This window comes from Phaseolus vulgaris, chromosome 3 (assembly GCF_000499845.2).
Source record: "Phaseolus vulgaris cultivar G19833 chromosome 3, P. vulgaris v2.0, whole genome shotgun sequence".
NCBI lineage: Eukaryota > Viridiplantae > Streptophyta > Magnoliopsida > Fabales > Fabaceae > Phaseolus > Phaseolus vulgaris.
The window spans coordinates 53138320-53165767 of record NC_023757.2 but is presented as its reverse complement, the minus strand read 5'-3'; the positions used below and the strand labels follow the sequence as shown (position 1 = coordinate 53165767).

General features: G+C 33.8%; 3 protein-coding genes across 3 annotated transcripts; 2 read left to right on the top strand and 1 right to left on the bottom strand.

The window, feature by feature from the left end:
- The first annotated feature begins 2624 nt into the window (after positions 1 to 2624).
- Positions 2625 to 9898, top strand: LOC137808769 (uncharacterized). The gene has a single exon (XM_068610039.1). It carries the CDS (start codon positions 9001 to 9003, stop codon positions 9868 to 9870), a length of 870 nt encoding a protein of 289 aa, XP_068466140.1. The 5' UTR covers positions 2625 to 9000; the 3' UTR covers positions 9871 to 9898.
- Positions 9899 to 15200: 5302 nt separating this feature from the next.
- On the top strand, positions 15201 to 17026 carry LOC137808768 (protein ALP1-like). Its single transcript, XM_068610038.1, has one exon. The coding sequence runs from the start codon at positions 15387 to 15389 to the stop codon at positions 16737 to 16739; it is 1353 nt and encodes a 450-aa protein (XP_068466139.1). The 5' UTR covers positions 15201 to 15386; the 3' UTR covers positions 16740 to 17026.
- Positions 17027 to 17813: 787 nt separating this feature from the next.
- On the bottom strand, positions 17814 to 22979 carry LOC137808767 (CDPK-related kinase 5). Its single transcript, XM_068610037.1, has 11 exons — positions 21764 to 22979; positions 21411 to 21541; positions 21099 to 21140; positions 20884 to 20992; positions 20183 to 20261; positions 19789 to 20085; positions 19597 to 19709; positions 19408 to 19515; positions 19267 to 19329; positions 19003 to 19170; positions 17814 to 18291 (listed from the first exon to the last, which is right to left on the bottom strand). Exons 1-11 carry the CDS (start codon positions 22310 to 22312, stop codon positions 18151 to 18153), a joined length of 1800 nt encoding a protein of 599 aa, XP_068466138.1. The 5' UTR covers positions 22313 to 22979; the 3' UTR covers positions 17814 to 18150.
- Positions 22980 to 27448: the final 4469 nt, after the last annotated feature.

Sequence of the window (27448 nt, the reverse complement as noted above, 5' to 3'; positions counted from 1 at the left end):
CAACACAGATAAGAAATAATCACATCAGCGAACACACAAATGCACTAGACGATCAAGGTACAAAATGTACTAGACGATCAAGGTACAAAATGTACTAGACGATCACTTCAATTTTGTTCGACGATTAATACAAAATACACCTCATGATTATTCTATAATTTTTATTTGATGATTACTTCACAATGATCACAAAACTAATACAAACATTAGAAGTTTGGTTCACAATTTATTAGATGCTTGATTCATAATGTATTAGACGCAAGACGCATGCACATAAACATATTAAGTGATTGGCTAGATAGTAAATTGTAAATAGTGCATTGGGAAGAAAAGAAAGAGTCTCACAAATTTTTTATATTGGTTCACTCTTTCTCAAAAACTATATCCAGTATTCTATGTTAGGTTGGGCTCACTTCCTATGTGGAGGCCCAATCCAATATTAACCTTTAGAGTTTTTCGTATAGAGATATTATGGTCAGCATATACAAAGAGAAAAAGTTTCGCTCAGCAACTTCCGGCCGCCACCGACGCTTTATTTACCGTTGGATCGGGTTAAATTTTTTTTAAGCAGGTTCATACTTCGAGTGAATTCAATCTGACCGTTTGGATCTTGTAGAAGTTGTTTTAACAGAGAGAAATTCATCTCACACTGCAGCAGCGTTCTCAACGTTTCTAGTGAGGACGAAAACTTTCGGATTGCTGCTGCTGTTTCGTCCACCGTTGGATCGGGCTGAAATTTTGTCAGCATGTTAATACCTCGTGGTTCTTCAATTGGACCGTTCGGATTGTTCAAAAGTCACCGGAACAGTGACATTTAGGCCGCGTACGATAGCTGCAGTTTTGTGAATATTTCAGGTTTCTTGTTCTTTGTTTCATCTCTATTGTATTGTATTTGGCTGGTTATTGAGCACAATTTTTGTTGTGATTTGAGACTCTCTTGTAGCCATAACTTTGATCATAGTGGAGTTTGATTGACTGGCTTTTGCCCGTGGTTTTTACTTCTCACATTGAGAAGGTTTTCCACGTTAAAATTTTGGTGTCTTCCTGAAGTGTGTTTTTTTTTGTTGCCATTATTTGTTATTGCTCCTCACAGATTCTTGAAAGTTGGAAAAATTATTATACGCTGCTTATTGCTCTTGTTGAGATATTATTGTTATTGTGTCGAATTTCCCATCAAAGTGGTACTAGAGCTCCTTTGTTGGAGCTATTTGACTGCTTGAATGATGGAGGCAAATACAAATAAGATGGTCTGTTTGGATGACACTAACTATCACTTATGGAAGGGAAAAATGAAGGATATGTTATTTGTGAACAAATTGCATCTTCCTGTGTTTGCTACTGAAAAGCCAAAAAGACAAGACTAATGAGAAATGGAAGTTTGAGCATCAGCATGTTTGTGGTTTTATTCATCAGTATGTTGAAGATAATGTTTATAGGGAAGATGCAAAATCCCTATGGAAGAAGATTTAGACTTTGTATGCTTCTAGTACAGGAAATAATAAATTATATTTGTTGAATTCCTTGATGAATTTGAGGTACAAGGAGGGGATTTCTATTTCAGATCACTTAAATGATTTTCAAGGGCTCCAAGATCAATTGTCACAAATGGGCATCAAATGATGATGAAGTGTTGGGATTATGACTACTGAATACTTTACCAGACTCTTGGGAACCATTTCGGGTTTCAATTACAAACTCATCTCCTGATGGTGTTGTCTCCTTGGAAAACGTTAAGAGTGGTGTTCTTAATGAGGAGATGAGATGGAAGACTCATGGTACTTCATCTCATTCCGAGGTACTTGTCACTGAAAATAGGGGGAGAAGTCAGAAAAAGAAACCGAAAGGGAGTAAACAGAACAACAGAAGTAAGTCAAAGTCTAGATACAAAAATGTGGAGTGTCCATTATTGTCACAAAACAGGGCACATTCTGATAAACTATTTTCTTTGGAAAAAGGAGAACAAGGATAAGAAAGGGAAGCAAAAGGAGAAACATCATGACAATGATGATCGTGTTACTATTGCTATTTGTGATGACGATCTTATTATTCTTCGTGACCATGATTCAGTTAATCTTGTATTAGATGAGAGAGAGCATGAGGATAATTGACAGTGGTGATACATTGCATGTTACACCAATGAAGGAGTTCTTCACATCTTACACTTCTGGTGATTTTGGAGTGTTGAAGATGGGTAATGATGGTGTGTCTAAGGTAATTGGTATTGGTGATGTTTGCTTGCAAACCAATATGGGAATGCAGTGTTTGCTTAGAGGACTCAAACATGCTCCAAATATCCCGCTTTAATTTGATCTCCGTGCAGATGCTTGATGATAGTGGTTATGATAATCACTTTCGTTCAAGAAAGTGGAAACTCTCCAGAGGTAATCTAATTGTGGCCAAAAGAGAGAGAATTAGTAAACTGTATTGGACAAAAGCATTGGTTGCTAAAGACAGTATGAACGCCATGGATATGGATGCTTCTTTGTGGCACCGAAGGCTTAGTCATATTAGTGAGAAGGGGTTGAATTGTTTAGCTAAAAAGGATGTGCTTCCGAGATTGAAGAGTGCAGAGTTGGAGAAATGTTCTCATTGCATGGCTGGTAAGCAGACCAGAGTATCCTTCAAGAAGCATCCTCCCTCAAAGAAGTCAAAGTTGCTTGAATTGGTGCATTCTGATGTTTGTGGCCCATTGAAGGTAAAGTCATTTACTGGTGCACTTTATTTTGTTACCTTTATTGATGATTGTTCCAGGAAGCTTTGGGTTTATGCTTTAAAGACAAAGGACCAAGTTCTAGAGAAATTTAAAGAATTTCATGTTTTGGTTGAGAGACAGTCAGGCAAAAAGCTTAAATGCATTCGTACTAACAATGATGGTGAGTATTGTGGACCATTTGATGTTTATTGCAAGCAATACGGTATTAAACATGAAAAGACTCCTCCTAAAACTCCTCATCTAAATGGTTTAGCAGAAAGGATGAACAGAGCATTGATCGAAAGAGTTAGGTGTATGCTTTCTGAAGCAAAGTGGCCTAAGCATTTCTGGGGTGAGGCATTGTACACTGCGGTGCATGTTATTAATTTGAGTCTTGCAGTTGCTTTGAATGGTGAGGTGCCAGACAAGATTTGGTTTGACAAGAATTTCAGGTATGATCATTTGTGAGTCTTCAGTTGTAAAGCATATGTGCATGTTCCAAAGATGAGAGATTCAAGTTGGATGCGAAGACAAGGCAGTGCATCTTTATTGGTTATGGTCAAGATGAATATGGCTACAAGTTTTCTGATCCTGTTGAGAGGAAGTCAATTAGAAGTCGTGATGTGAAGTTCATGGAAGATCAAACCATTGAAGATATTGACAAGATAGAGAAGACGACATCTAAGATAGATAATAGATTGTTTAATGTTGATCCAGATCAAATGCCTCTACGTGATATGAATACTATTGAGAATAATGTTCAAAATGATGAGCAACATGATGATGTTGATGATCAGCAACTTGGAGATGATTTTGATGTTCCTATTGATGACGTTGAAGAGGAACATGGGATGTCACAAGATGAAGATCTTGGTAATGCTCCTGAACCACCTCAAGTTCAAATTCGAAGGTCTAATAGGCAGAGGGAACCATCTACCAGGTATCCTTCTGATGACTATGTTACCTTGACAGATGAAGGAGAACCTGAGTGTTATCTTGAGGCCATAGAGAGTGAAGAAACGAAAAAGTGGTTGGATGCAATGCAAGATGAAATAAAGTTCACATTTTTGACTTGGTGAAATTGCCAAAAGGTAAGAAGGCTCTGGAAAACAGGTGGATTTATAGGTAAAGCAAGAAAGCAATTCTACATCTCCAAGGTACAAAGCCAGATTGGTGGTGAAAGGTTTCAGACATAGAAAAGGCATTAATTTCAATGAGATTGGCTGCTACTCTTGATTTAGAGGTATAGCAAATGATTGTTAAAAATGCTTTCGTTCATGGTGATTTGGAGAAAGAGATTTACATGAAGCAACTTGATGGCTTTCTTGTTGAAGGCAAGGAAGATCATGTGTGTAGGCTAAGAAAAGTCTATATGGCTTGAAGCAGGCTCCGCGTCAATGGTACAAGAAGTTCGAGTTTGTTATGTGTGGGCATGACTACAAGAAGACTGCTTCTGATCATTGTGTCTTTGTTAAAAGGTTTGCTAATAATGATTTCATTATCCTGTTGTTGTATGTTGACGACATGCTTATTGTTGGAAAATATATTTCCATGATCAACAGGTTGAAGAAGCAATTGAGGGAGTCATTTGCTATGAAAGACATGGAGTTGCTAAGCAAATTCTTGGTATAAGAATCATGCGTGATAGGAAAGAGAAGAAGCTTTGGTTGTCACAGGAGCACTATGTTAAAAGAGTGTTACAGAGGTTCCATATGGAAAATGCTAAGGCGGTAAGCACTCCTCTTGCTACTCATGTTAAATTGAGTGCAAAACAAAGTCCTTCTAATGAAACTGAAAAATCAGATATGCAACGGGTTCCTTATGCATCTGCTGTGGATAGTTTAATGTATGCAATGGTGTGTACAAGACCAGATATTGCACATGTTGTTGGTACTGTTAGTAGATTTTTGTCTAATCCAGGTAGAGTGCATTGGAATGTTGTGAAATGGAGTTTAAGGTATCTTCGTGGTATTACTTGTTTGAAGCTTTGTTTTGGAGGTGATAAGCCTACCCTTGTGGACTATACTGATTCTGATATGGCTGGAGACATAGATTCTAGAAGGTCTACCTTAGACTATGTGATTAAATTTGCAGGGGGAGCTGTGGCATGACAATCTAGATTGCAGAAGTGTGTTGCGTTGTCTACTACTGAGGCAGAGTTCATTGTCATTACAAAAGCATGCAAGGAGTTGCTTTGGGTGAAGAAATTCCTGCAAGAGCTTAGTTTTGTTCAAGACAAGTACTTGCTATTTTGTGATAGTCAGAGTGTCATTCATCTTGGTAAGAATTTAACTTTCCATTCTAGGTCCAAGCATATTGATGTGAGGTATCATTGGATATGTGATGCTTTGGAAGCTAGGTTACTGGAGTTGGCAAAAGTTCATACAGATAATAATTGTGTTGATGATGATTAAGACGTTACTGAGAAGCAAATTTGAAACTTGTTCTGAGATTGCCAGTTTATCGATCATCTCCACATAGTTGTGAGGGGGAGATTTGTTGGGTTGGGCTCACTTCCTATGTGGAGGCCCAATCCAATATTAAACTTTAGGGTTTTTCGAACAAAGAGACAGGTGTAAGCAGATACAGGAAAAGAGTAAAGAGAAAAAGTTTCGCTCAGCAACTTCTGGTCACCACCGACGCTTTTTCACCGTTGGATCAGGCTGAAATTTTGTCAGCAGGTTTATACATCCAGTGAATTCAATCTGACCGTTCAGATTGATCCTGCTGTTTCGTCCACCGTTGGATCGGGCTGAAATTTTGTCATTAGGTTAATACCTCATGGTGCTTCAATTAGACCGTTCAGATTGTTCAAAAGTCATCGGAACAGTGACATATAGGTCGCGTACGATAGTTGCAGTTTTGTGAATATTTCAGGTTTCTTGTTTTCTGTTTCATCTCTGTTGTATTGCTATTTGGATGGTTATTGAGCACAATTTGTGCTGTGATTTGAGACTCTCTTGTAGCCATAACTTGGATCATAATGGAGTTTGATTGACTGGCTTGTGCCCGTGGTTTTTACTTCTCACATTGAGAAGGTTTTCCACGTTAAAATTTTGGTGTCTTCCTGAAGTGTGTTTTTTGTTGCTGCCATTATTTGTTATTACTGCTCACAGATTCTTGCAAGTTGGGAAAATTATTATTCGCTGCTTATTGCTCTTGTTGAGATATTATTGTTATTGTGTTGAATTTCCCATCATTCTAGCCACACCAACTGAGATCCCACTAAACCAAAGTTTAATACAAATCAAGACAATTAAGAAAACACCTCTTGAATCCTAGAAGAGTGTTCCAGACACACAAAAACCTACTACAAAACTTAGAAATCCTATCTAATTTTGTACAACAACACACCTAGAAACCCTATATACTTTTTTGACATGAGACATAAAAGTTTCGGTTTCATATGTAAGATTCTTGTAAAAACCTTTCACAAGATCTCGAAAGATACAACAAATAAGATCCACAAAACGTTGAAGCTTTTGATGTTTCAAATTTTTTTTGACATCTTTTAATTTATGTTATTTGAACTAGTTGAAGCGGATCAATTTTGGTGTGTTGATTAGTTTCCTGCTCATCTCATGCAAGAAAATAGTAATTTTCTCACTATCACCTCGAAAACTAGATTTCCATATGCATTAATCGGTTAGTAACTAGTGATTGCAAATTTGTAAACGGTAAATATCAGTTTTTATTTATTTCACATTTGACTATCCTTTATTAATAATAAAGAAAATCAATGAAGTCAACACGTAAAAATAATCACCTTTTTAATAGTGCAATAAAAGCATGACACGTAAAGCACATTACTAGTGTGGTAAATAATATGTCAACTCTTTTGCAGTTTCAATAGACTTAACCTCACAGTTACCATTGCTAGTGCAATTCCTAATAAAATGATGTCTTATCTCAATATGTTTGGTTCTAGAATGTTGAATTGAATTCTTTGTTATGTTTACGACATTATTGTTACACAACAAGGGTACCTTATTGAGTTTGACACCATGATCTTCAAGTTATTGTTTAAGCCACAAAATTTGTGCACAACTACTATCTGTAATACATTTATCTTCCGTAGTTGACAGAGATACACATGATTGTTTCTTGTTGTGTCCAAACAGATGATATGCTCCACTTGTACTCTTTCCATCTAGTTTCCAACCTGTAAAATTAGAGTAAACGAATCAACAAGACTAATAAGAATGTTACTTGGGTACCATAGTCCAACATCCTTGGTTCCTTTTAGATATTTCAAGATCCTTTTGCAGTAGTAAAATGTGATTCCTTAGGGTTTGATTGGAATCTTGCACGAAGACAAACAACAAACATTATATCTAGCCTGCTAGCAGTTAGATACAGTAGAAATCCTATCAATTCTCTGAACTTAGTTTGATCAATTAATTTCCCAATTTCATCTACATCAAGATAGCAACTTGTGATGTTGTTGCTTTCTTGCAATTTTTCATTTCAAACTTCTCTAATATATCGCTACAACACTTGGATTGATTCAAGAATATTCCATTTAAGTTGCTTAACTTGTAGTCCAAGAAATAGGATAATTCTCGATCTTTAACATCTCAAACTAACATAGCTGAAGCAAAATCTTCACATAGAATATCATTAGTTGTTCCAAAAATTATCATCTAACATAAATTTGAACAAGTATGATATCTAAATTTTCTTTCTTAAACAAAAGAGTCTTATGAACTTTTCCTCTCTCGTAGTTTTGAGACAAGAGAAAGTTATTAAGTTCATCATACCATTGCCTAGGAGCTTGTTTTAGGCTATCAAGGTGATCTTCAAAGTCTAGTGGTTGCGAAACATATATTTTCTTATTGATAAAATCATTGAGGAAAACACTTCTAACATCCATTTGAAAAAGTTTAAAACCACTTATATAAGCAAAAAAAAGAGTAATCTAATAGCTTTTAGTATAACTACAAGTGCATAGGTTTAGGTTAAAATTCTTATTTTAGAGATCCAAGTCTCCTATAAATAGGAGTGCACCTCTCTTGTAATTTTTAGCTTTAAATTATATGTTGTCAAATTGTGCATAACTTTCTACTTGTTCTTAGCTCCATCTAGATTATTCTTTCTACAAGAAACTAGCCTAGAAAAACCTTCAAGAGTTTGTCTAACCTCTTTTGAGCTAGAAGAATTGGTCTAACGTCTCTTCATTTCACCAAATTGTGTCACTTCTGTCATATGCATCTATTTATTCACGCTTATGCAAACTTCATTATCAATCCTTCATGGTTTCAACCATTGGAACCTTATTCTATTATTTGTAATTATTTAATTGTTTTATCAATTGTAATTACTTTATTAGTTGTAACTCTGTAACAATTATTTGATAAACAAAGCATACCTCTATCTTGAATTCTTTTCTCTTTTTTTCTTCCTTTCTCTTTCTCTGAGATATATAAAATTAATATACTATCATAGTTTTAAAGGTTCTTATTTTTAAGGGTTCTAAATATATATTTTTCTATTAAACTCTTTATTCTTTATTCTTTGACTGTGATAAGACGAGACGAAATGAGAAATAATTCTCATTTTTATAACTATTGTGATAGAAATAGTGATATGGAGAACAAGTGTTATTAAAAACAAAGAGAGAAATTACCAATGTCTTCTACCTTAAACCAATGCTCCCTTATAGAAAAACTCGTGAAGTTGTTTTTCTTTAGACATATGAAGATGTGCATGCCACCATTTTTTCCCTCAAACTAGTTAATTTGTAACCATTAACATTATTTACTTTTTCATAATTTTTCTTCTTCAAATATTTAAAAAAATTAGAAAACTCAACTCAAAATTTAATTTCTTAAAAACTAAATTCTGATATTTTAGTAATATTGCAATTAATCACATTTTAAAATTGGGCTACCTAAATATCAAAGTTTTAACCTGGAATAAAAGAGTGTAAATTAGAAAAAAACAATAAGACCTAATTTCAGATTACACCTACAATAAAATATTAATATTTGTAATAAAAAGAATTAAAAAAATAAAAATAAAAAGTATTTAATAAAATTATAAATAAAATATTAAATATTAAAATAATTTTTAAAATTAAAATATTAATATTTAATGGAGGTAGAGGGAGTATAAAAAATCATTTTTTAAATAATAATAAATGTGAGAAAACAGAGTAACTACTCTTGCAGAGGCAAAACAAAGACTCCTTCTTTCAAAGTCAATTTTTGGCACTCTTCTTTGGCTATAAATTCAACAACTCCATCTGAACACACACTCCTTTTCCACACACACCAATCGGTTTCACATTGGAAGAAAGAGAAGAAAAGATGGAAGTAGAAGTGGTGGTTCCGGTGGAATTCAACTTCGACAGCAACTGCTCCTCCCCATTCATCACCGCCCCTTCCAGCCCCCAACGCTTCGCTAACAACGCCAACTTCTTCTTCAGTGCACCCACCAGCCCCATACACTCTCCTTCTTCCTCTGTTCCCAAATCCAAACCCAATGCCAACCACAACCACCATGATTTCGAGTTCAATTTCACCGGACACCTCGACAGACCTTCCCTCTCCGCCGACCAACTCTTCCACGCCGGAAAGATCCGTCCCCTCCACTCCCCTTCTCCGGTCACATCGAAGGACTTCGACCTGTTCGCAGAGCCCGTGAAAGAAACGCGCAGAGGCAGGGAAGAAGAAAGAGAAGAAGAGAAGAAGCAACCGCGAGTTTCGGTGGCTGGTCGTAAAGGAAGTAGGTCCTTGTCTCCTCTGAGAATCTCCGACATCATGTGCGATTCCGAGGAGAAAAACGTTTCTTCCTCCACAAGCAACTCCAAATCGTGGTTCTTGTCTTCCATTCCCTTCACCAGAAAATGGAGGTTCAGGGATCTTCTCCTCTTCCGAAGTGCCTCCGAGGGAAGAGCCACCGACAAGGACCCGCTCAGGAAGTACGTGGTTCTCTCCAAGAACGAGGATGTTCGAAACTCCAGCTTCCGGTCCACCGAAAGTTCCGGTTCGGTCTCCAAACGGCGCGGGCCGGTTTCGGCCCACGAGATGCATTACACGGTGAACCGGGCCGCGTCCGAGGAGATGAAGAAGAGAACGCTTTTGCCTTACAAACAGGGTTTGTTGGGCTGCTTGGGCTTTAACCCTCCTTTGAATCACATTTCTAAGGGAATTCGCAATTTCACCCCTTCTTCCTAATTCATTAAAATCTCTTGTTTTCTCCATTTCTACTTCTTCACATACTTTCATATTCTTCTCTTCTTCTCCCAAAATACACTCACATCACTCTATCATTAAATAAAAATTAATTTTAAAAATAGTTAGTTACTTTATAAACTTAAAAAAGTTATTAATCCCTAAATTAATATCTAATTTAATTATTTTTTTATCTTTAAATTTATTTATTATTTATTAATTTTGTTGTAGAGCACCAACATATATCATACATTACTCACTAAACAAATCCCAAGTCATTCATATTTAATGAGTTTTTTTATTTCATTATTAAGTTAAAAAAAGATGAAAAAAAGTAGAGACAATCAAGTTTTTAATTGATGTGAAATAGTTTGCTTTTAGTTATATTTGAAATAAGAAGGTATTTGGTGGTGATTTTGTTTGAATAAGATCATTGGTATATGAGCACTTGAAATGACACCTATGATATGATAGGAATAGGTAAATGAAGAGAAATTATGAATATTGATTGTGTGTAGTTGAAAATAAAAGGTATCTTTATATTTGATTTTCCTTAATTGAAAGTAAAGACATTTTAAAGAAGAGATTTGATGATAATAGAAAATAAAGAAGAAAAAGCACATAAGCATGAGATAAGAAAAGAAGGAAGAATGATTAGGGTTTGAAAGAATGATGGAAACGGTGTTGTACAGTGTAAAGCGTGTGGTTGAAAAGGGAAGTCACAGAAAAATAATTCAGGTTGCAATCATCAACACCTAATAATATCCTCAAATTCGAATCACAAAGCCTAATTATGTGCCGGGTTTTTCAATAAATTTGGGTTTATTTTCACATCATTTATATTTATACATTAAGTCATCACATCAGATCAGATGAATTACAATTTAAACTAATTCATCAACTCAAAATATATTTATTGTTATAAGTTTGTGTTTATCTGTTTTTCATCTTCATCGGTGTTATAGTTTTCGTCGAATGAGTAGGGAGAACCTATAAAAACACTTTAACGATCAAGTTAATCCGTGCAGAATGTGCAGATGAGTCGAGAAAAAAAAAATTATGTGATGCTTAACTTTTTCTAATATTTATATCTTTTTGGATGGATCTGCTTGTGCGTCCAAAAGAGAATTCAATTGTGTCTTAATTACGATTTACAACTAAACTGACTTAATTATTATTAACTGTAAATTTACAGATTGTATCTATATTAAGAAATTCATTAGACCTTCTCGACCATTTGACTGTGTCGGCTATCCAATAGTACAATATTTATTAATTATATTATTTATGATCTATTTATACTAATATAGTTGCTTTTGCTCCTTATGTCTTCTACTTCTCTTACACCGAAACATTGCTTAATTTTATCTACCCTATTTCTCTAAATTCTACTTACAAGAACAAACATGTTGGTAATGCATAATCTAACTGATATAATCCAGTTCAAGCAAGAAAAAAAAAAAAAAGTTTGTTCTGAACATTAAACAGTGATGGTGTTGTATTATAGGAGCACATTCGTGATCTGAAAAGCAGAGCACAGGGTGGCCTTAACATAGAAGAATGAATAAAGTTAGAAGAAGAAGAAGATGTTAATTAGATGGAATTTGGAAACCACCTACCAAGTGTCTGCTCCTAATACAATATATTCTTCTACTTTACACATTTATACAATAAACTAATATAAACTATTAATAAACTTCACTTAGGAATCATTTATCATCTCTTTTCACCTAACTTATAATTAAATAAATATTTGAAACTCTGTATAGGTTTAAATATAATGTCCCCACAGTAGTTTCCATTCTTAATTTTTTTTTTTAGTTTTTACTAGTATTTGTTGTAATTTAGTTTGATTTCGCAGTAAAAATATGTTTTTACTATAAAAAAAATTCATTAAATAATAATTAAAAATAATTAATTATTATTGATTAAATTAAATATTATTTTAGAGATTAAAAAAAAATTGTTATCTATTATTAATAATTTTTTTATAAAATATAGTTTCTAAATTATTTTAAGAAGATTCTAATTACTAATATTTTAGATTTTAAATTAGTATTTAAAAGATTAATAAAGATTAATTTAAAATATAAAGTAATTAATAATTAAAATTTTGGTTAACTAATACCAACTTAAAAAATTATTTTAAAATTTTTTCTTAATAATAAAAATTATTTTAAATACCAATAATTTTTTTAGTTTATAAAATAATATCTAATTTAATTAATATAATAATTAATTATTTTAATCTTTAATATTAATTTTTCTTTAATATTTTTTTTAATATTTACTATCTCATACCTACAATATTTTAGTTTTTAAATCCACCTAATATCTACTTTTAGATTGTAGAAATATTTTTTTTATACGTTATTTCATCATAAACTACAGCAAGAGGCCGTTTTTATAGCTTTGGTTGTCAGTTTTGGAAAACAAAATTTGACAATAAACATTTGAAAGATAAAAAAAAAATTTGAAGAGAGAACGATTTGATTTATTAGAAGTAAAATATATTTTCTTTGAGTTGATTTTAGCATGCTGCAATGAGTGATTGGAGCAAAATGATATATAATTTGCAGGTAAAGGTAAAAAGAAAGTACATTTTATTTATCCATGCATGCATGCATCTTCATTACGCACACCTTTAAAAGAAAAGAAAAAGGAAAATGTTTTTTAGGAAAAGAAGAAAAGCCATGCATGCATAAACCAAAGTTGTGTCCATTGAAGAGGAAACTCAAATCATTATGAACCTTCACAATTTCTTAGCTACTACCCTTTTTCTACCCTATTTTTTTATTTTCCACTTTCGAAACTACTACCAAGTCACCATAGTCTATTATATATAAACCAATTTAACACAATATTTATGCACACTTTCTTTCATCATACTTCAATCACTAATAAAAAAAATCATTAAACTATAATTAATTTAGAGAACAAAATAATTAATTATTATTAGATTAAATTAGAGACCATTTTTAGACACTAAAAATATTATTAATATCTAAAATAATTTTTATATTGGTATCTAATCATTAGCTACCAAGGTTTTATCTACTAATATCTTAAACTCTAAATTAGTCTCTAAAAGATTAATTGAGTTCAATTTATAATCTAAAATATTAGTAGTTAAAATCTTGGTAGCTAATTTAGATACCAATTTAGAAATTATTTAATAAATTTTAATCAATAATAGAAACTACTTTAGATATTAATATTTTTTTAGTCTTTAAAATAATATCTAATGTAATTAATATAGTGACTAATTATTTTTTTTTTCTAAAATTTAATTACTATTTAATGAATTTCTTGTAATGAATGAAATATATATCTTTAATTAATGTATACATTTTCAAATAATAGTTAAGAAATCACAAGAATCTGTGAAGTGTTCATCATATAATGTTGGAATATTGTGCTTCAACATTTTTTTTTAGGGAGATATTTGTGGAGAAACATTTGTTATAATTAGTAAACAATGATTGAGATGATTTTGATGAACGTGATCATTAATGAATAAAATGATGACTAGTAAATTATTGGTGTATGTTTAAGTCACCATTTCTTATTTATTTGGGTTGAACATAGTTAATTTAAACGACTTTTCAAACACACATTCATTATTTCAACCTTTTGAAGTGGTGTTTAATTTAGCAAGTCAATAGCTAACTGAAAAAATATTAGGGTGGGCTCAAATTTAAGAAACTATTTACCTTACTCTACTATATAGTGTTTTCATACTAAATGCATGGTGACCACAAACATTTTAACTCAATAAATTTTTAAAAAAAAATCATTAATTGAATTATTCAAGATAGCTTATAAGATTACTCGTATATAAAGTATGAATAAAAAATGAACTGAATTAATACGTTTTGTATTAAGGATAAGAGGGAGTATTTTTGTACGTAGAATACGAAATAAATTGTAGTTGATTTTGTTAGTTAGTAGAACTTTGAAAGATTCAAAGATGTCCCTCTCTAGTTTAGCTGGAGCCACGAGGCATCACTATCAGCCGAAATCATTGACTTTCTACACATTTTATTAACTTTTTAATAATATTGTATTAATAACTCACCACATTGAACTTAAAAAGGGTTTAAAATATGTTTTGCATTTTTAAATGTTAAAAATAATAATAATTTTATGATAGAAAGAAAAAAAAACGTTTCTGATATTTTCTTGTATCATTATAATAAGAAAATAGAATCTTATACCATTAATAATATTTCATTCTAAATATGCGTTATTATCTTAAAAATGATACAAAATAAAGAATAAAGATAGTGTTCAAATGAAAAGTCAAAAATTCAAAATCCTCCTTCATTGCTTTCTCTGCACTTAAGTTTTGTTTGTTTGGTAAGAGTAATGGACTCCAGATGAACCAAAATTGGGGAATTTAGTTTTTCACCCCATAAATATGAAAATCTCAACCCTTTTGGTTTATGAAAAAAAAAAAGATTTATGAATTTACAATTCGGTAGTATTTTTTACATGAAAATACAACTTTTAGATTGCAATATGGAAGCTATTTTGACTTTAAGATTATGCAATTTGAAGAAACAAAATTATTTGAGATTGTACAATGTCATTTTTTTTCATGTAAAAAGACGTTTAGGTTACACAATCCAAAAGTTAGATTTTTAAATCGTACAATCCAAAATAAAATTTACTTTCAAATTATCCTATCTACAAGTATTTTTTTGCATGATTTTTTTTTTTAAATTGTAAAAAATTATTTTTAAATTATACAATTCAAAAATATCTTTTAAATTATATAATGAAACATTTTCTTCCTTAAATCAGCTAATAAAACAACACATAGATAAGAATTAGGTAAGAGCAAGAGGAAAATCTTTAAGTATTCCGTGGGGGTGCACATGGAACTATACCAGGAAGAATGGCCGCAAAATTGATGGTGTATAGGGCTAGTCAAAAACTCAGTTCGGCCCATTAACACCACGTGGCCCATTTATAATTTTTCCTCACAAATGAAGGTGAAGTTTATTCTTGTTTTTGTTGGAGAAACCATGCACCCTTTTATTTTTTTAATTTCTTGCATATCCATGACAAAACCACAAAATTGTTTCTTAGTTGTAGATATATTATGTAATTTTTTATTTTATTTTTATTTTTTTGATCGGCTGTAATTAGTTAAATTAATGAAAATAATAGGATGAACTCAATCAATTAACCACAAAATGTCTAGAGTTTTTTCAATGTGAAGAAATATAGTGAAAAAAATGTAAAATAGAATTAAGTTATAATTTGTTATTGAATTAATGAAAAAAATAGTTTATAAAATTAGAAAAATGTTTGAGTAAAGTGATATTAGTGATAAGAAATTGTTGGTATTTGGATTTGGAGGTAGGTAAATAAAAAAGAAATTGGAGTAGTGGGAAGGGCAGTGACGGGTAGGTGTGAGTTGGCAGCGGAGGAGAAGAGAAGAGAAGAAGAGGGTTTTCTCTGGTTCTAGGTTTCTGAAGAGAAGAAGAAGAAAGAAGAAGAAGAGAAAGGGAATGGATCAATCTTTTCTGGTAATGCTATCGAATCTGCTTCACCTCCACAACTCCCTAGACCCAACAACCTCACTTCTCTCCGATTCCCTCTCCTCAACCACCGCCAACCCCTCCTCCCTCCTCCACTCCTCCTCCATCGCTCCCCTCCTCTTCTTCACCATCGCCTCCGTCCTCTCCTACGTCGCCTCCACGCGCCCCTCCTCCTCCCCTCCCAACCCCAACAACACCACCACCAACAACAACAACCCTAACGCCACCGCCAACAACAACGCCTCCTCCGATTACTCCGTCTCCGCCTTCCGCGCGCTCTCCACGGAACACATCTGGTCCCTCGAAGCCCCTCTCCGCGACGCGCACTGGCGCTCCCTCTACGGCCTCTCTTACCCCGTCTTCACAACTGTCGTCGACAAGCTCAAGCCCCACATCGCTCTCTCCAACCTCTCCCTACCCTCTGATTACGCCGTTGCCATGGTCCTCTCCCGCCTCGCCCACGGCCTCTCCGCTAAAACCCTCGCCGCCCGCTACTCCCTCGATCCCTACCTCGTCTCCAAAATCACCAACATGGTCACGCGCCTCCTCGCTACCAAGCTCTACCCTGAGTTCATCAAAATACCTGTTGGCCGCCGCCGCCTCCTCGAAACCACCCAGGCCTTCGAGGAACTTACCTCCCTCCCCAATATGTGCGGCGCCATCGACACCACCCCGGTCCACCTCCGCTCCAACCCCAACACCAACCCTAACCTTAACCCCTACCGCTGCCGCTACGGTTACCCCTCTTTACTCCTCCAGGTCGTCTCTGACCACAAGAAGATCTTCTGGGACGTCTGCGTCAAGGCCCCCGGCGGCACCGACGACGCCACCCACTTCCGCGACAGCCTGCTCTACCACCGCCTCACCTCCGGCGACGTCGTCTGGGACAAGATCATTAGCGTTCGCGGCCACCACGTGCGGCCTTACGTGGTTGGCGACTGGTGCTTCCCTCTCCTTCCCTTTCTCCTCACCCCATTCTCCCCCAGCGGGATGGGCACCCCCGCGCAGAACCTGTTCGATGGAATGCTCATGAAGGGAAGGTCCGTGGTGGTGGAGGCCATTGCGCTTCTGAAGGGGAGGTGGAAGATTCTTCAGGATTTGAACACCGGTGTGCATCACGCCCCCCAAACCATCGTTGCCTGCTGCGTGTTGCACAACCTCTGCCAGATTGCGAGGGAGCCGGAACCCGAACTGTGGAAGGAGCCCGACGAGAGTGGAACCCCGCCCAGGGTCATGGACAGCGAGAAATCGTTTCATTACTATGGGGAAAAATTGAGGCAAGCCCTTGCTGATGACCTGCACCACAAGCTTTCCTCAAGATAGTACTTTCTTGCTTCCTTTGCCCCCTTTTTATTATCATAACTCCCAACTGCCGCGCGAGACAGCAACCTCATTGTGTGTTTTATGAGAACAAGTGTGTTTTAGTTTTAGTTTTCAATAACTTCTGAGCTTGCTGTGTTCATAACTGGGTGTAGAATTAGAATACATGATAAGATAGATCGGTGGCGCTCTCTAAGTGTAATGGCGTGCCTCTTGTCTTGTGAATGTGGAGGACCTCAACTACTAACATTGTTTTCTATTCGTATATGATATGTTCATGTTTCAGACTAGTTTCAACTCTAATACCATTCTCTCCCTTCATTTTCTGTTGTCTTTTACATCATTCTTCTTCCTTCAAGGTTAAAACTTGCTTCCTTTTTTTTACACTTTTATATAGGTCCTGAGTTCTTGGTTTTATTTTGGGGTGGTTCGGTGTTTAATCCGCAACCTCTTCAATGAAATTCTTTAGTAGCGATGTTTAAAATTAATGAAATATATGTATATGGAAATTAGAGGCGTTTGTTTTGTGATGTAAAGTAGTTTGGGTTTTTTTGGATCCATATTCTGGTGTAACATTGTTCACATATCGTATCAGTAAGATATCAGACATCTCACTTAGATATCGTGTGTCTGGTAATGCGTTGAGGAAGGAAAAGTGTACGTCAAATCAATAATTGATGCAAAAGGTACAAGTTCTATTTTCCATACTGTTGTGAAAAATCATCGTATCGGTGATGGCCAACTGTAAACTTAAAGAAAAATATAGTTAAAAACAAAGATGAACCAAACTGTTTGAAACAATGCATGTAAAAGTAAAGCCGAGAAAGACTGATAAAATAGAGAATGGTTATGATGAAACTAGTTAAAATTACGCATTCGACAAGAATGAATTCAAATTCCCTAATAAAGGCAATGATTTTGTGAAGTTGGTGGGCATTTTTCACTGTTTCCAAACAATCGGAATCGCTCAGCAGATCCCAATAATTTTAGTTTCTTAAACAGCTAAAATCTCCTACAATGGAACGAGGAAAGTAACGGATTCATAGAATGTAAAGTGCACCCACACAACACACCATATAATAGAATTAAGATTAAAATTTTCAGACTCACAAACGTATGGTTATACAAAAGCATTCATTAATACAGGTGACAGGAAATTATTACCACCCATCGAGACAAAGCTAATCTAATTCTACAATTCATATATTAATTCTTAGACCAACGATCTGTAGACTATTTTACAATTTGAGCTCCTTCAAAAAAAATCAGAGTTGCATTTCATTATGAACCTGTAATTTTTTAAATGGGTGTGCTAGCAAGAGCATAAGATAACAAGACAATAATCAGTTCCACCACGAACTAGACACAAATCCAAATATGGTCGAGCCACACAAGGCTTCTTCTGCTTTAAATTTTATTGAACCTTGGCAAGGCTTCTGCTAGATACACCGTGCAATAATTTGACAAACCCAAGAAAGCTTAATTTTCCATCAGTGTGGCGTATCCAGTCGTGAAGAACAACATGAACAGGGATAGAGGGGCCAAGTCCAAGTTCCTAAAACAATATTTTGAAGAACTAATTAGTTGCATATTGCATATTCACAAATAGTAATTTAAAATTTTTCAATGATTCCGTATGATTAACAAGATTCACATCAGTATATTCTTGACAGATCCAGCAGTAATCAGTTGCAGGTAACTGCAGATTCTTTAGATGTATATATACAAAGTGGCAGATAAAAAGTGTACATGCATTAAATTATGCAAGAGATGCCATCAGATGTAGTTACTCAATTATTTTTGGAAGTCCTTTGTTAAATTCGGTTGGAGGGCCATGCATGTTAAGGGTGTCTTCAGTCTCTTCACCTATTATGGGAAAGGGTGTGTTTAATGAGCAAGCATCTTTATGGCAAGATCGTAGATTGGGCAGCCTTGCCATATATCTACTTCTTGGTTCTTTAGTTTCTTAACTTTCCCTACCGTCTATGGAGAGGATTTCATCTTCCATTAGTTGCACTTTCTGATTTTCACCAACTACCCCCTCCATTTGTTTTTAGTGTCCTATGTAACTACCCCCTACGGTCTATGGAGATTCCTTATCCTCCTTAAGTTGTACTTTCTGTTCTTCCTAATAAATTTTGTAACTACCCCCTCCCCTCTTGAAGAAGGGATTACAACCTACATTAATTAAAGGAAATAACGGTAAATGCAGCTTTATAATAATCACTAATAGAGTAAAGTGTGAAGTGTTCTTTTTTTAACGTACTGAAGCAAGCTCTTCAATGACAATAGCCCTGTTTCCATCTTTATCAAAAAGCTCATAGGCACAGCGAGCATGTTGTTCCCAACGATCAAGAGCTTCGAGTTGATGCACACTTAACGCGGCTGCACAGAATTCTTCAAAATCCATCCTTCTATATTGTAATGAATTCAGCTGTAAATAAAAAGAGAAATATCATCAAGAACATGTAAAAGAGAAACAAAACAAATTAAGGGTCATATCTATATACACAGAACACGGTAGTTTTACCGAGGAAAGAAAGTCAGGGATGCGAGACTCTTTCATGGCATCTGTTGCATATTTCATCAAGGCCTGCCCAGAAAATATGAATTAGAAAAACTTGTGGAATCTAACATTGATAAATTTCACACACATTATGTGATGACTAACCTTGTTAACATTCTCTAAAGATATGCTGCCATTTTTGCTAGGTTCTAGCAGTGAAAATTGCTCCCTCAGATAATAGAGTTCATCTGCAGTCAATGTTTTTGACAAGGCCTGCCAAAGAGACAAAGAAAAATAATTAGTCAATTACAGGAGACAAATAAATTGAAAATACTTGTGGTCAGAAGTACGCACCCTTAAGGCAGCCTTGCGTAAGGATGATGATCTCATATATGTCTTCATGAGCTTAAATATTAAAACATCAAGTGGAACTTTTACATCATTGTAATTCCTTATCCAAGGATGACCTGCAAGCACAAGATTATTGGTGGCAGCTTGAAAAATATCTTACTAGTTGTCAATGATGTTATAGGAAAAAAAACTCACTTAGAGCCTGAGCAGCAGATATCCGCTTCCGAGGGTCCTTATTCAGTAAGCGTTTCACAAAATCCTTTGCTTCTGAAGATAAAGATGGCCATGGTGTTTCATCAAAGCCGGGATCAGCTTTCAGAACTGCCCTAAAAATACCAGACTCCGTTCGAGCCCAAAATGGACGACTACCACATAAAAGAATATATGCTATCACGCCTATACTCCACACATCAGCCTCTGTGCTATAAGATCTATGGAGAACCTCAGGAGCCACATAGTATGCACTTCCAACAATATCATTAAGCCTTTCATCTGTAAGACGCAATTCAAGAAACAAGATCACTACCAAACTCTCATGAGGTAAAGGATACTACTACCAACTACCACGTAAGGACTTGTAAAGGAAGACCTGGTCTGACAAAATCTGATAACCCAAAGTCTATAGCTTTCAACTCAGAAGTCTCATCCTTTTTAGTGTACAAAAAATTCTGAAAAGAAAAATGCAAGGGGGTTAGATAATATGCAATGCTGTCCAACTTGAAATTCACATTCAATGACTAAATCTAACCTTGAATATGTATATATATGTGTGTGTGTCCAACAAACAGAGGGGGGTTATATAGAAAACAATTTCTTTATGGAATTTTATTTGCTATTATTTATCGTTTACTTTGTTTCCTAACCATCAAAACCTATATTAAATAAGTTAATGATTGAGCTAGTGCGCAAGTGACTGGTGAACTAAATGAAACAACAAAAAGTTAGGTCACATACTCATGGCTTATATTGACCTATACACTGCAACTGAACGATGTTTGAACCGAGAAGGTAAAAAAAAAACGTTGAAAGGAAACAGAAATACTAAATCAAAGGCTGTCTAGAAAAATCCTAAAACCAATATAGCTAGGACTCCTCATGCAGATAAGTAAGTGAGCTTTATCCAACATTTTACCTGTGACACAAGAATGAGAGGGGCTTCTTGGGGGAAGGGGTGTAAAATTTAGTTACAAATAGGTAATCCCCCATGCCCCACTTACCATTTCCATGCCTAGCTAGTGTTAGATTAGTCTGAAAATATAGCAGATTCAGAGGCTTTAACCACATGCTCACCTCTGGCTTAAGATCTCGGTGCACAACACCCTGAAGATGACAAAATGCAACAACATTTAGTATCTGCACCATTACAGCCTTTGCATCATCTTCTGAGTATTTCCCTCCTCTAAAGAAGAAATAAACCATGTAGTTAGGTAGTGGCAAGGCGCAATTCCAAAGGTTAATTTTCTTATTAGTATAGACTGTAAAGCAGGTGTGTTAAATGAAATTACCTTGATAATATCATATCTAAGAGCTCCCCCCCTTCACATAACCTGAAATGTCAATAAGATCCAGCTAAGTACAAAAACATTATAAAGCAAAAAAAAAAAATCAACGACCAATGGGCACTCTATAAACAAAAAATATGATAACCTAATACATAGTGCAGGTGTCACTAAAAAGGTTGTGTCATATAATGTTATGATAAGATATTTTATTTGAACTAAAAGAGAAGTTATTGTTAAACTTCACTAGGATGGCCAGAGTGCACTACAGCTACAATAAACTTTGAAGAGAAACAGAAACAAATATCCCAAACTTACTCCATTACAATGTACACATTATCTTGGTCTTCAAAAGCATCATAGAACCGTATCAAATTGCTGTGTCCATTCAAAGCTCGCAATATTTTCACCTCCCTTCTCACATCTTCAATAGCAATTGCTGTTGTCATCTGGCAACAAAAGAGGTGAAGATGAAAACATAAGCCTTAATTCCATATATAAAAATCATCAAAAATGGTATAAAACTCGAGTTTTCTCCAGAAAACAAATCAAATCAGATGGAACTCAACGACAATCTCAGAACTGCTGAGTGTACCAAGTGATGCACCAAATGTAAGGAAGAAGAGCATATGATGATTAAGATTAAGATTGAAGATAAAAAAAAAATTAACCTTTGCTTTTGGTATGACCTTAACAGCCACTTGTTGACCCTTAAGCTCACCCTTCTTGAACCTAGCAGAACAAGTATACCCAAAATGCCCTCGACCCACTTCTTCACCAACTTCCAACCTACTAGTGAACTCCTTAGAGAACCCAAACCTCTTATCCAAATCCGCCGCACCTCCATCGCCATCCTCCCCCTCCTCCGATATCGCCGCAGCCGCCTTCTTCCCCTGTCGCCGCGCCAGCACAGCCCTTATGTGCTTAGCCGGCGACGGCGGAGGGAACGGCCGCTTGAAGAACCTCCTCGGCGTGGAGGCCGCGCTCCTGCTCCCTCCCGCCGGCGCCGGAGACTTCTTCAGGAAGCGCGCGGGGCTCGGGCTGTAGAACGGGAAAAACGGAGACTGTTTTCCGGCGGTGACGTCATCTTTCCGGCGGTGGTTCTCGGCGCCAGCGGGACTAATTGGGGCTTTCGGGATTTGCGAAGGGTCGCCTTCGCCTTCAGCTTCGCGAAGCGCGTAAGGATTCGGCTTCTGCGGCTTCGATGTGCAGACTCCCATTACTGAAAGATCACAGAAGCTGAGAGCTACTGAATGATTGGTCACGCCATTGCAGAGAAGCTTCTTCTGGGTCTTGTTGTTTTCTGCGAAAGATTCGAACTTTGCAGAGGGTTTTAAAGAGGGTAGAAGTGGATTTGTGGGGTAGTGGAAGAAGAAGAAGATGATGAAGAAGATGGATGATTTCACGCGACACGTGGCATGCACGTGAGTATTGGGTTTTGGGTGTTCATTGAATTGGGAAGTAAAGAGAGGAAGCTAAGGAGAGAAGGGAAGGTCTGAAATTGAATTAACGAGGAAGAGGATGATAATGAAAACAGTGATCTGTTTAGGTGAGAAGATGGCAAAGGGGGGTTGTATTCTTTCTTGCCACAGCTTTGGCTACATATTGTTCCCCCTTTTCACTCATCACCAACAATCCCGTACCATCAGAAATACACCATTATTATAGAAACATTCAAGAATTTCTTTATTTTTTTATTCACATTATTTGTTATTGTCACTATGAATGAGGCAAGACACCAAAAACTCAACAAATAAAACATCACCATTCATCAACATGTGTATAGGTTTGATTGAATGTTTAAGGAATTAGAGATTATAGACAATTAGTTGAGTATGAAAAAAAATCACTTGTTTTGATTAACCAGTTTTTGTAAATAGTTTGGGTATGCTTCTTCCCTCTTTGTTTGGCTTAAACAAGAAATGAGGCCAAATGTTCTATTCCCTTTCCAAGTTTGAAGTGAACAACAGCGACAGTTTGAGATGATTTTGTTAGATGATATAGGCAAATAAGCAACACCTAAATTACACGTATCACCTTTTGAAAAGGCTCTTAAAGAGTGAAAAAAAGTCTCAACACCTGTGCTGTGTCTGGTTGAGTAACAGAGGTTGTGCATAGATTTTGGCTTGAATGCAGTTTGAATTGAAATATATATAATAATCTTAGTGGATTTGGGTTCTTTAAGATGAATATTTAATGTGATGAATAGTGTCTAAGATCTGTTATGTTATCTTGGGACTCAGATACGGATCTGGTACATTGAAGTAACTTGATTTGGCAGTAGCATATGATTTGTTGTTCACATGCAAACGATCGATTTAACAATGCACGTAAGACAATTTTTTAAATTTGCCTCACCAACACCACTTGGAGCTTCTCACCCATGTGAGGGCCAATTTCTCAACAAATTACATGGAGTAATTAGTAAGCAATCACTTTGCTAATTTCAAATGCAATTACCATGCAAACTTACTCCCGTCAATTATTGACTATAAATACTCTTTCGATACTGTTAATATTTTCAAGAATCATCGAGACACAGTTTATATATTCTTCTTATTTCATTCCATCGAAATATCTTTTAAAGACAAAATCGTAGCAGAACATCAATTTCCAAAGTAGACAATACTTTGTATGTCATGATTAATCTTAAGAATTATCTCTTCGACTTGAAATGTAAAGAAATACTATCAATGTTATTCAATGACTTTACCCACCATCTTTTACCTTTTGTTTTAAACTTAATTAATATCACTATTTTTTTTAAGTTATTTATATTTGAGAATGATATTTGGAAACTAAATTTACAAAAACTAAATGTAAGAGTAAGTAAATTTTATGAGTTATATATATCTCATAAATCTTATCAATAAAAATGAAGTAATTAAATGAGTACTTAGTTTTTCTAAGTATAATAATGCTCTTTTTAGTTTTTAAAATTAAATTAAATTATTTTATTGTTTGTTCATAAAAAATTGCTTGATGTAATTTTACTCAAACAAAAATATGTTTTTTTAAGGGCAACATGGGATATATTTTTGTAGATGAGATATTATTTCATTTTGCTAAATGTAAAGTATGATATAAGTGAGATTAGTCATGTACTTCTCTAAGTATATGTAGTTTGTTATTTTGTTGTATTTTGAGTTAGTGGTTAACTTTGTTAATAGGATATTATGTAATCATTAATTTAGTGATAATATATTTAATCACTTTATACATTTTTTTTTCTCTATATTTTTCTTACAAGGTATTGAAAAGTATAACATGTTAAATCATCTCTTTCTCAAACATTATAACCAACAATTCAATAACTACTAATGAATTTCGATTAAAACATTGATAATTTTATCATTATTCTCTCCTTTGATATTAACACAAGTTATTCTTACATGTATTTGAGTTGTGAAACAAGATCCACAATCACTTCAACACTCATGAAATCACAATCTCAACAATCTTGAATTAATCTTCACAATGTCAAAAAAAGATATCATATGCTATTAATGTTATCAGAAATGTAATACATTTACCTTCGTTATTAATGTTTTTCAATTCTTTTATCATTATCTATTAATAAGAAAACAACCCTACTCATAATATAGTGTGAGCAAATACAGAAAAAAGAAATCTAAATAACTATAAAATTAATGTGTTATATAAAGGATGACCAGACTCTTAAAACATATATCTTATAAAATAACACTACAGGAAAACCATGAAATAGAAACCAATTTGTAGAAACCAAAATAATTAGTTGCAATAATAACTAAATTAGAGACCATTTTAGAAACTAAAAATAAATTTGGTTTCTAAATTAGTTTCTATTATTGTTAAATAGTTTCTAAATTGGTATCTAATTAACAACCAAGGTTTTTGCTACCAAAACCTTGGTTGTTAATTAGATACCAATTTAGAAACTATTTAACAATAATAGAAAATAATAGAAACTAATTTAGAAATTAATTTTTTTTTAGTTTATAAAATAATCTCTATTTTAGTTTCTATTCTAACTAATTATTTTGGTTTCTAAAAATTGGTTTTTATTTCATGATTTTCTTGTAGTGTAAGTACTCAAGGGAGTAATATACTCAAATGACAAATTTAATTTACCATATTATTATTTTAACAATAAATACTTTTCTGCATACAAAAAGATCAAATAATTATTTTTTAAACAACCATAAACGTAATTACTGTTTATACAACCACAACAACAAATTTTAAGAATTTTATGTAAGAAAAAGAAGGAAATAGTTGAATTGAAGGAAGCAGTGATGATGAGAAATTAAGCCATGAAATGAGAGACTTTTGAACATGGGGAAGAGGGATGAAACAACAACTTCGATAACATTTTTAAAGGAGAGAAACAAAAACAAATAATAGCATGCTGATTTTGGATCACAAGAGGAATCACAATGAAGAGAAAAAAAATGGTACCAGTTTGTGGGTCTCAAGAAAAATGTGGAAAAAGATGAAACAAAAAAGGCTACTTAATTAAACAATTATAATATATTGATTAATTGATTACTTAATAAGTAATGTATGAACACATTCAACACTGATTACTACAATTAATGTGTTATGCTATATTCATTATTTAAATTAATAGTATGTAAGTTTAAAGAATTAATTAGACACTACAAATTTAATATTGAGAGAGAAATATGTACGTTTAGGATTGATTATTAATACTGCGGTTTAAAAAAACTATACTTTGTTGTTAAATTATATGTATCTGAACTATGTGGATAATTGTATTTGAAAATATTCGTGGATAGTTATTATTTGAGAAATTTAGAATTATATAAATAAAATTATTTTTAATAATGGAGTGCTAGATTCTTTTGAAATTTTTGCTATGGTTTAAGTATGGGTGTGGACATGAGTTATTTATAAATTTTTAAAGTCAATTTTTTTTTTTTTTGATTGGTATTTTAATGTATATGAATGTTAACTATCTTCCTCTTCTTTTTTTTGTGAGTTCTGATTTGGATGAGAGGATATTTTGCTGAGAGTAATTCAACCTTAAATGTTATTGAATCGGATTAAGGATATGGATCGTTATTAAGAATGTACTACCTAGGGTTTAATTGTTGATTAGTATTTTTAATCTTCTTAAGGTATGATGGTATCGGTCGGTCCTGACCCGGTATTGAGTTTTCATCCGGTTGTTCCGTCTCGATCGGTATTGAAATTTCAATTTATATATCATAAAATATTTATATGTATCTTAAATGTTATTAATTTATATATTTTATATTTAATTTTAGTTTTAACATTATACACATATGATATAAAAAAAAAAAAAGGCTTGAAAAGAAAGTTGCAATTGAAAACGTCTTATACACAATATCAGCACTTATGTCATTATTTTATATAGTTTTAAGCTTTTCTTCACTATTTTGAAAACAAAATAAAGTAAGCTACAAGTTTATCTTTTTTATTTGTTTACATCTCTTCTACCAAATTACGTACTTCCTCTTATTCCTTTCATCACCCTTTGTATTTCTTTAAAGTATTAGATATTATGTTTTATAGTTTTTAAGTATTAAAAGTTCTTCAAAATAACATATTAATATCAGTAAAATATATCAATCTAATAACCGAATCGATAGACATTTAATATTTTAAAAATTATTTACGAAGTTTTATTATTTTGGAGATTATATAGAATGTTAATTATCAACTTGATTATATACTAAAAAATATTAATTTTAAAGATAAAAAATAATTAATTACTATATTAACTAAATTATATATTATTTTAAAAATTAAAAAAAATTATAAATTAGTTTCTAAATTATATTTAATTAGTTATCAATATTTTTTTATAAATATAAAAAAAATGTGAATATCACTTTATTGAAAACATAAGTAAAATGTCCTTTATTAAATAACAAAGGAAATTGAAGGTTTGATAAAATTAAAAGGAGTCTAATGTAATTTTATTATAAAAGTAAACATGTATGCTAAAACTAAAAGAGATATAAATATAAATAGAAATAAATAGAATTTTCTCATTTCTTAACTATGCACGTGCATGGCTGGAACTCAATTAATTACCAGAAAAAAGGATTAGTGGTATGGTATAGTAAGTAAATGTTGATGTGATCATAAAAACTTGTCTACTTTTTCATTCTGGATTAAACCCATCTCCACTATAACGGTTACACTTAAAAGAAATTTTAAAGAAAAAAAATTGATGATGATGGAGCAATGAAAGTGGGTTCCATGGTAATAAGGAAGAACATAGTTTGTGTTTCCCTCAACATTGCTTCATAATTAACCATTCTTTGTGGTGGCTTTAATCAATGCATTTCTTGTTTAAAGTTGCTCACCTTCTTAAAAGGTCA